We start from the raw sequence: 11140 nt of genomic DNA on the forward strand, positions 1-11140 counted from the left end.
CTGATTCGACACCGCCAATAGTTTCCTTTTTGACTTTCTAAGTTTTTGCTATGATGTCCTGCTTGCGGATATTTCTTCCCTTCGGGGGTCTTCCTAACCCTTTTGGGTGTAGTGTTTTTCTTTCTTTGGTGTTTGTGGTGTGAGTTTTGTATGAGATATTATACCTCGGTGGCCTTTGTAAGGAGTTTGGGGTGTAGGGCTTTCCTTGTCAGAGCCTATTCGCCTGATTGGCTATTCTCTCCTTGTCTAAGGAAGAATAAGCCCTTTGATGTTCTATCTTTGTTATCAAAAACTTTTGGCCAAAAAAAAAAAAAATTTTACTTGAGGTTTCACCAATATTTTTTAGCAAAAAAAAAAACACTTTTGATAGTAGTAAATCACCAACTCCTACGAAAATAATTCAATAAATTGTCCAAACTAATATTTAATGTTAATAAATATGAACAAATGAATTGGAATGGAGGGATTAGTTTATATTTTAGATCCTTAACCGGTCAAGTTATTTCGCTAATTGCTTCAATTGATTTTTCAATTGTTACAGGTAAAATTAGGTGATTCTTCTTTTAAATTAGAATTTCTATCTTTTTATGAATGTACCCTAACACTATCAGAACCCTACTATTTTTATTTTAAAAGATTTTTCTGGTGTACATTCACTTACCTATATCACATCGCCACGCATGCCTAGGTCTATAAATGTACACATGCTTCATTGCCTATGAATCAGAGAGATTATAAGCATTCATTAGTCGTCGAAAAGACGACGACAAAAAGTGGGATCACATTCCGCGTGTAAGGAGGATGTACGTACGTTCGTTGTTGTTTTACGTATACTTTACGAATAACAAATCTTATCTTTCCGGTCTATGGCAGTGCAATTTAATGATCCTGTCGCTGTCGATAAGTTATGTGCCGTTATCATGAAAAATTCTCCTACTTTGTTTTTCTCTTGAATGGAATCGATCCTTCATTCACAATGTTTAGGGGGCTTTATTCTCACAAAATCCCTGTAATTGGTCCTTAACTTTCATTTATAGCAAAGTAAAGGGGCATAAACCTAATCATAGATTGCCAAACACATTCCCTATTGGCTTTTAGTAGAAAAAATTCCAATTGATTTCTTAAAAAATAGATTCACAACTTTTAGCATACCCAATGGGGGTTTATTTTGTAATAGTTAACTATCTAAATGGAGAATAAATTCTTTCGATTTGAACGATGGACCATAGTGTAATTTAATATATAGAAGATACTCATCTTATATTAAGATTGAGGATTGTTCGAAAGCGTACTCTTTTTTTTCCCGGTGATGAAGAGTGTCCCTCCAACCTCTCCCACGTAAAGTTCTTTCCACCTGTTTGCGGGAGGTAAGATGGTCCCAAGGATAAATTGCTACTGATGAAAATTGAGAGCTTGCAACCTTGCATGGGATGGTAAGCCCTGCCAACAGGGACGGAACCAGAATTTTATAAACGCAGGGGCCGAACTGTGAACAATAAGATTTTGAAATTTCAAGATTCGGAAATTTAATAGTTTTTGGGTTAAGTTTTGAGGGAGGTTTTTTGAACGATGAGTGGAGAGAGAAGCGAAATAAGATTAATAATTGAAGGAAAAACTTATGACAGACCGTGCACGGAGAGAGAAATTAGATTGTGGAACCCAAAACGAACACGTTCTTAAAGAATTTAAATGTATAAATAACACTCAATAAAAAATACAATATCTAGGTATTCTTAACAAGCAGAAAAAAAAAAACAACAACTAATAATGAATTGAAATTTGAAGAGAAAAAAAACCCCGAAACAACGCGGGGGCATTGGCCCCCATATGCACTCACTTGGATCTATCATTGTTTGCTGAGACAAGTCGATTAACGACTGCGACAATCTCTTGCTCGGGTTATTCGAAAGCTTTACTTTGTTTGAGATTCCATTTGATATCCGAACAAAAATACAGAGTTAAAGCCTTCTAGTAATTTAAGACAAGGATTCTAAACTTTTGCTATAGTGATGCTATATTATCTATCCAGAATGTGGAGAATCATTTGCCTAATGCCCTTGAATAGTATTATTCACTCCTCACAACTTTGGATAAACATTAGTATTTTTTTAGCTGGTAAAATTCTCTCAAATTCCATTGTAATTCCTCTTCCAACAAAATATATACCATCTCGATCTTGATTCAAAATAGTTATAGTGGATCAAGACTTCAATTAATTAGCAATTTTATTTATTTACAGAGGGATGAAGTCATAATATAATTCTAATTCAATGTTAGGATTCTAAACCTTCTCTCTCTAGTGATGCCCTATATATATTAGTAGTATATCTAGATTCTTGAGAATCATTTTCCTGATATATATCCTAGAAATTTGAACACCTTAAACGTAATGGTAAGTGAACTTAGCTTGCAAAATCTTCCAATAATTAATATGAATAAATATAAATTCTCGAGAAACTAATGAGTTAACAACCAAAGGGGGTTCGACGTCTCTCTAGAGGTTTGAACTCCTTCACTGCACCTTCTCGTTGGAAGTCAAGAAGTGCAATCAGATGGGTTAAGAGCCAGATCTTGACTACAACGGATCGTTGCTAGCTTTTTGCATGAAAATGTTGAGGTTTATATGAAAAGAAAGACATATGCTTTCAGAAAAGACCGCAACTTGGAGTATCTTGTTTGTACAAAAATGGAGGATTTTTAGAATTTGGCTTTTCTAAGGGATGATCACATGGCCACGTGTATAGTAGAATAAAAATTAGAGAGAATTTACCATTTTTGTGGACCCCATTCATGTACAATTCCTCCTTAATTTGTCGGATTAAAAGCTCAAAAAACTGTTATTCCATATTCAACTTTTACTTGAAGAAAAGAATAAGCGTGAAGAAAGTAAAGAATTGCTGATGTGGCAAGACAGGGGATTGGTATTGGACATCGAGTATCGCCGCCGCTGACGTGGCGGAAAACCGTTGGAGGGGCTGTATTTTCTGATGCCACCTCATTGTCTATGTCATATATGCTTAAATTCCTTTCGTGGGTAATCAATATTCTGGGAGAGGTTTGGAAGAAACTTACTTTAAGGAAGAATAAAAATCTTATGATTTCTTCTAGAATTTGAATTCTAAAAATAGAATCGTTACTAGAATGATGATGCATAAATATATACGTGCTTACGATTAGGTGCATGCGTCAAGTATTTGTATCTCTCTCCAAACTCTAGTTGTCACAAATATTTCTCCCTTCCCCTCCTACTGAGGGTTTGATTACCCTTGTTTGGCGGCAAGAGGGAAAGTCCATGGAATTATAAAAGCGCTTCTTTTACACTTTAGTATCTGCTTTCTTCTGTTTCTTCAGATTAAGGACATGTTGTCTGATTTATGAGAGTTATGTCTCTAAATTTTTTGAGTTGCTAGAAGGTCTTTGGACGAATATTTTGTCTACAGATCGAATTGTTTTAGAGATGATATTGCTTCCAATGATATATGTTTCACCAATTTTGATGGTGCAACTCGTGGTAACTTGTTAAATCTACAGTTTTAGAAGTTCAATAGTGTGTTCATACTTGGTTGAAATCCATCTGACCGTCTGAGTATTTATTGTCTTTTGTCTTTGAATGCAATTTCTTTCACCCTCCTTAAAAGAGGGTGAACATTTCCCTCATTCTTATTAGTTAAAATGGAGTAAGTTCCACTCGTACAATATACTTTTTCGTAAGCATGACGTCACTTTGTGGTAGAATCCGCACCATTTCAACCAATAAGAAAAAGAGTAATGTTCACCCTCTTAAGTGGAGGATGAACAAAACTCACTGTCTTTGGCTAGCATTTTATCTCTTTTGCTATAAAAATAAGTTTTAGCATAATGCATGTGCATCTGGCACAATGTCTGCATTGGGGTGAAACACATCGATTACCTTGTATTTTTATCATTTTGCATTAGATGATTTGATTTGTCCAAGTTTTTATAATGAACTCCGTTATGCAAGTGTCGTTGCATTTATATCTGTATATAATCTAGATTTTTTTTTTTTTTTGATCCTTGTATATAATCTAGATCACATTTGTATTTTTGTAACGGTGTTAGCATTCATGGAAATTCACAACAATATATGCGGTAATGACAGCAGAACACTTTCAACCAAAAAGCCCCAAGATTTGTGAACAATATATATTGAGTTGAATTTTGTTATCATAAATGAAAAAGAATACGAGTTACACCGATTGTTGCGTACGTATAGCAAGCATTTTTATGCTAGAATTTACATCACCAATTATCATAATACCCCTGTTCATATAGAACCCAGAACCCTCAAGCGAAGCGCGACTCGAATTGAATCAGGATTTCATAAGCCCCGTTAACAAAAGAGAATTGCCAATAACCTAGCTTCCTTGCTTGTATTATTAAACATTGTTATGCATTTATATATAGGCTACAAAACTTGACCACCCAGAACCCTAAATAAAATACGAAAACACACGTAACAAGAAAACTTAGATTAATTAGGAAATACGAATACCCATTGAGCTAGTATTAGTTAGGTTCAAGGGAACTAATTTTAAAACCCTAAGGTGGTCCAATATTGAACTTGATAGAACAGGATAAGTTAAACAAAGTGGTCCAAAAATCCAAAATCTTTTTCAAGAGAGGTGGAGAGTCTTAGCTTTGATTTGGTAGGGGGCATGGGTTAGGACCATGTGTCACGAGGAGGGGCAGCAAAAATCAACAACAAGAATGAGACCACATTGCTGACTAAGGGGAAGTTGTATGCCCTAAAGCACAACATTAATAGACATACATACAAAAAGCCTTTTGAGTAGTATTGTTTGGGTATATTTGGGTCTCAAGAATCAAAGCCAATCCTTTTTCCAAAAGACCTTGATGTGCTCCTTTTCCAAAGACCTTGATGTGTTGTCGATTGCTCCATGGTTGACATTTTTCTTTTCTAGATAAGAACAGTTCAGTATAGGAGTTTTTTTATACGCTATAATTTTGTAATCCCGCTTTAATTACCAAATGTACCGTGGAAAATGTATACAATGTTGGCAATATTCTACTTCTAATAATTAGGCGCGAACTCAAATCGATGCAAAAGTTGTGTCGAACGTATTGAAAATTGGATTGCTCATCCTGAAAATCTTTTAACATCCCGTCCACTAGGACTAAAGGCAATTTCTCTTTCTCCTATACTACTACAACAAAGCAAAAAACAAATGTGAACCCTTGCAAGCGTCGCAAGTTCGAATCTTCCTCGCGCCCAAAACAACAATTATAGTGGGGCTAGGAATTAATGGGACTGCCTTTACGGTACGATGGCTACCTCGTAAGAGCACTTCCAGCCAGCCGAATATCAAACAACAATTATGATCTCTCTTTTAACTATTACGCCCAAAACAAGTCATGGACGGTGATACACAGAGAGGATGCCATGCCAGTAGTGGAAGAATGTGAGGGCAAACAGGATACACATCAAAATGTCATTTTCCATCCTTCAATCCTAAAATTCCTCCAAGCGTGAACAGCACATGGACATGTTTTCTTTGGAAAATTCTCACACATGACAAATACTCATACTACTATTATATTAGATAAATAAGGTGACAAGTCAAAGAGTTAGGCACAAAAAAAGGAGCTTTTTTTGGTCACTTTTAGGGACCATTATTACCAAACAACCGGAATTTCATGAGAATCCCCTTAGCCCCGGCCCCCTCTTTTTTTGTGGATTAATCCACATTTTCCACCCATGGAATTTTGAATTTTCCACACTTTTTTATCCCCCTTTCACACGTACAAATGAAATATAATGCCTACATTATCTACCTATATGAGCATCTTCCCCTTTTTCTTATTTTATAAAATTCCAATATATTTCATCCTCTCTTATTGTCCCTCTCGTTTCTCTATCCTTCCACGTGGGTGTACTATTTATAGTGATGTTGATTTGGGTCGAAAATGATGGACTTGTTAGGTTACCATTAATGCATTATCGGCGTGTCGATTGGTCTGTGGACCAAAGGGATGTGCTCTATATATGTGCAGTCCATACGTATATACATATACGTAGTGTGTGTGTGTGTGTCTATATATATATATATATATATATATATATACACACACAATGGCATGATCTAGAAACTTATCGCGACCCACGAGCAACCACAACCGAATAATATCAAACTTGAATACTCTCGTCGCTATATACATTGTCGTTATTTCTCAAGTATGCAACAAGGGAGTCTAATGTACTTTTTATAAGGACACAAATTTGAGAGACTACTAATGCCATTATTAATTAAGATTAATAAATAGGGGTACGTGCCTTATGCACGCACGAGACTCTTCCTAATGCAGAATCTAACTAGAGAAAAAGTTACTTCCGGATCAACCGGACAAGGGGCAGTCCGGACAGCCCCAGTGTGGGCTCCCTTTGAGATTTTTTGAAAAATCCAAACTGTGCATCTAGTAGGGCCCACAGAATAATGTATTTGCGCAAAAAATCAGCTTGTCTGGACATCGATAGGTATGTCAAAAGTTGAGTTTTTACATGAAAAAATGAACGACCGTAATCTGTCAACTGTTTTTAAAGTTAAACTATTCACGATCGTCCATTTTTCCGTGTAAAAACTCAACTTTTGACATACCTATCGATATCCAGACAAACTAATTTTTTCGCGTTGATACATTATTTTGCAAACCCTACAAGATGCACGGTTCGAATTTTTCAAAAAAAGGCACCAAGAGAGCCCACACGGGGGCTGTCCGGACAGCCCCCTTGTCCGGTTGATCCGGATAGAACTTTCACTCATCTAACTATGGTTGGATGTACGAAGTTTTACCTCGTAAAAAGAGAGGTGGTTTTTAGTGACTCGAACTCCTGATCACCACGTCACATCGGAATAACCTTAACATTGCGCCTGGACATCACCCCTTCAAAATCCAACCACCTTTGATGGATGCCATGGACACGAATATGGGCGGCAGCGATTCGTCGATAGCAACACAAGCATTGTATACTGTAGAGAAAAGTCAATTCCATTAATCCCTTTGTCTAGATCAACCTAGAGAAAAAGGAATTTTTGGATTTTCTTGGGGGAGAAAACATATTCCCAAAGTTGTTGGGTTTAAAGGAAAAAATTATTCAATGTCCCTGGATTACCGCCACGTGGTGTCCCAAGCCTCTCCTCAACCACATATTTTTGTGGGATCCGAGACTAAATATATAGACCCCACAGCAATATGTGATGGAGATAAGCTTAGTTCGCCGCTCGGTTTAAATACTAGGAAAAGGAAATAGGATTCCCCTGAATAAAAAAAAAAAAAAATTTCCCAAAGCTGTTGGGTTTAAAGACTAGGAAAAGGAAATGGGATTCCCCTCAATCCAATTAAGCCCGCCGCACCCAAACACCCCGGATGCATCCTTTCCTTCTTCTATTTTTCCGATCTTCAAGGTAGCTTTCGCACATTTTGACTAATTCCAAGGCCTTAAAGATAATAACCGGACATAACCCTTAGAGACCCCAAGGCTTGGGATGGTTGGCCACCATGGAATTTGAACATGCGATATCATGATCAAGTACTTATTGCTTTCTCATGCTCACATTGCCAACCCGAATTCATCCTTATTTGCCGAATAGTCGGTCCCACCATAGCTTCACCTACGCATACCCATTAGGCATTAGGCTGAGTTTGGCCTATTTTTCCACCATTTTTTTTCATTAATTGATTTCACCGTCTACCAACAGGAGACCCGGTTAAAGTGGATAAACCTCAATTTTATTTGGCAGCATAGAAGTTGATAGTACCTCATTTTCAAAAAGAAAACAAAGTTGATAGCATGTAGAAAATTCTGAACCTGAAAGTAAAAAAATGACCACAACTTAAAAAAGTTGCACAAAGAAGAAAATAAAAGTAATTTTTACTCTCTAGCAAAATAAAATAAAATAAAATAAAATAAATCAAGAAACGTGATTTTTATAACTTATTGCCTTATAGCTAGCGGATTTAAAAAGCGTTTTCATCAAAAAGCCAAAAACAAAACAAAAAAACAAAAAAACACACTAACGACGCAAAAGCATATTACAAAAAGCTAGCCAGTACCCTATTGTTATTTTTATCCAAACTTTCCCTATATATATACCCAACTCATGCCTTCCCTCAACTCCATCTCCAACCCAGCTCTCAAACCACCTTTCACTCCTCTCTCTCTCTCTCTCTCTCTCTCTCTCTCTCTCTCTCTCTCCTCTCCTTCTCTCTCCAAAAATGTCCGGCGTCTGGGTGTTCAAGAACGGCGTGCTCAAGCTCGACGATCAGAGCTCGAACCAGCGCAGAAGAGTCCTGGTCCACACCCCTACAAACGAAGTCATAACTTGCTACTCGGACCTCGAGAGAATGCTCACCTCGCTCGGCTGGGAGCGCTACTACGACGACCCGGACCTCCTCCAGTTCCACAAGCGCTCCACGGTTCACCTCATCTCTCTCCCCAGGGACTTCACCAGGTTCAGGTCCGTGCACATGTACGACATCGTCGTAAAAAACAAAAACCTCTTCGAAGTCAGGGATGTGTAGCCCCCGACCCGCGGGGGTACGCGGTTGGTGACACAACAACCGCTGTCAACTTTCAGCTTTCAGTTTTCAGTTTTCTGGTCTCTTTTACTCGTTCTTTGAGTTTCAGTTCCCGGTAGATGGTGGAAAAAATTCTACGAACTCCGATTTTCTTTTTTTTAACCGAAATATGCACCGAATGTAGTGCACATTCGGTGCAGTTTTCGGTTAAATATGACGATCCGGGGTTTTTAGACTTAGGTTGGAATGTGTGCATTGTATGTATAAAGTCATGTCATGTTTAGTTGTTTCTCTTTTTATTTTTGTGATGTGATTTTTAGTTTCATTTAGGTGAAGTTTGTGACAAAGGTAGGAAGTTGATGTGTTAAGGGAGTGTTTGGTGTCAAATGTTCTGTAAACTACATGGTGATTGTTTCTACTTTCTAATGAAAGTTGGGTTTCTAGTGTGTTTGATTTTATAACTCTTATCCCCTTTTTTAATTTTTGCTAATTAAATTTCGATGGTCCATTTGCTGAAGCTGCAATCTTGATTTTTTTTTTGAACAGTAAAAAGAAAATATTTTTATTAGTCTCAAAAAAATACAGGAGTTACTAAAATGACCCGAGACACGAAGGCATCACAACACGCGGCTATTTTGATGACGTGGCAGTGTGTTCACGTGGGGGATTTGATGAGTTGGAGTGAGAGAATGGAGGGGGTGAGGACATGTCATCCTTTTAATATCTTATTACACACAGGACAACATGTAGATGCTTTAGCTCTAAAATTGGTGGGAGCTAGACACGTGATCAGAGTTGGCTCCAACCATGAGCCTTGCTTAGGAACAACGTAGAGATGTCACGTGCTTTTCTTGATCAAGTGGGCCCTACCTAAATTCTAATCCAGTTTTTGTGGAAGAGGAAAAAGTGTCCATCATTTCAGAAAACGGCGCATACGTATGTATATATATCAATAAAGCTATAGGGACCGACGGTCTCCATGCCGAAACTGTACTGACGGTCGCGCCGAGCCAGCTCCGGCCGCTGGACGGTCGATTCGAGCCATCAAAAATTCTATAAAAAATAAATGAGGAGGCCTGCGCGGGAATCAACGGCATCCGATGTGTGTGGGGTACTTGATCCAAATACCCTATTTTCCGTGTATATATACCCCTATTTTTTTTTATAGAATTTTTGGACGGCTCGGATTGGCCGTCCGGTGGCCGGAGCTGGCCCAACGTGGCCGAAGGTACAGTTTCAGTATGCTATCCGTCGGTACGGATAGCACTACTTATATATATCTATATATGTATATGTATATATATATATATATATATATGTATATCTATTATAAAACAGAAGGGTGTGGGGACAAGTTGTTGGAACGGCTCAGATTCATTTGATCCAAAGACTGTAGTGCATTCTCCCACTTCCCGGTTAAGTGTCCATAGTTTTCACCTAAATCACACAACTGCCATCATCTTTCAACCGGGATGCGTAGTGCCATAGGCACGGGTTAGCACTAGTATATATATATATAAAACAGCGGTGCTACACCTACCGCTCAACATCTCACTGTCCGTTTTGAAAATTAATGTACAGTGGGATTAAAAATGGCGGGAGAACGGTGAATGTTGAGCGGTAGACATAGAGACTTTTGGTTAAGTATGTATGTGTACAAGACAATTCATTATCTGTGAAAATTTTAAAGGATTGGAGCGCTATACTGTTTTGACATGCATATATAGTGAGACAAATATTGCATTTGTCTTCAAGTATCAATGTCTTGAATGGATCATATGAAAATCAAAGATAACAAAAATGGAAAGAGAATAAATAATTTGTTTTAACTCAAATCTTGAATTTGAAATATTGCTAGCGCTCCCTCTTCAATGTGAATAAAAAGGAGAAGCTGTATGTATGAGTTCAAAAATCTCACGTTTGATTGTTGGATTATTTAAAAAAATTATTTAATACTCCGGGAGTATAGTATTTTTCCTCACATAACACACAGGGCCCAGATGTTATGTGAGGGGAAGGAGTATATATACTCTCCCAGTATTGAATAATAATTACCCGATTATTTATAGGAAAGACTTGGATAAGATGAGAGTAAGAGTGATTGTAAGATTCCAAAGTCCCGGTGGGCAATGGAAAGTTTAGAGTAATATTTAAGGGAACGAGTCGAGTATAACTCGAGGTTAATCTTTTGAGGCACGTGGTTAGGTAAAGGGTTAGCAAGTCAGCTAGCGTGAATCAAAATAGATGTTATCAGAGCGCAACCCTCGTCTACGTGGTGGGGGCCACTTTTAGAATCTGATATGAGCTTGATGATGTGCTATACAAAGTTATCTATTTGGTGGGGGCCAATTTTAGAATTTGATACGAGCTTGATGATGTGCTATACAAAGTTAAAGTGTCACACCATGACCATTAGGAAAAGGTTTGATGGGCCAATATAACGAGAACCTTTCATCATAAGGCGGAGAGATTGTGAGACCCCAATTAGTCCCACATCGGTGGGTAATGAAAAATTACAGTAGCGTATAAGGGAATGCGTTGAGCTACTGTATAACTCAATGTCAATCTTTTGAGTCACGTGAGT

The 11140-nt window shown here is 37.7% G+C and overlaps 1 protein-coding gene across 1 annotated transcript; it reads left to right on the plus strand.

The window, feature by feature from the left end:
* Positions 1 to 8156: 8156 nt before the first annotated feature.
* On the plus strand, positions 8157 to 9017 carry LOC131323522 (flowering-promoting factor 1-like). Its single transcript, XM_058355361.1, has one exon. It carries the CDS (start codon positions 8254 to 8256, stop codon positions 8557 to 8559), a length of 306 nt encoding a protein of 101 aa, XP_058211344.1. The 5' UTR covers positions 8157 to 8253; the 3' UTR covers positions 8560 to 9017.
* Positions 9018 to 11140: the final 2123 nt, after the last annotated feature.

The sequence above is a fragment of the Rhododendron vialii genome, chromosome 4a, assembly GCF_030253575.1.
Source record: "Rhododendron vialii isolate Sample 1 chromosome 4a, ASM3025357v1".
NCBI lineage: Eukaryota > Viridiplantae > Streptophyta > Magnoliopsida > Ericales > Ericaceae > Rhododendron > Rhododendron vialii.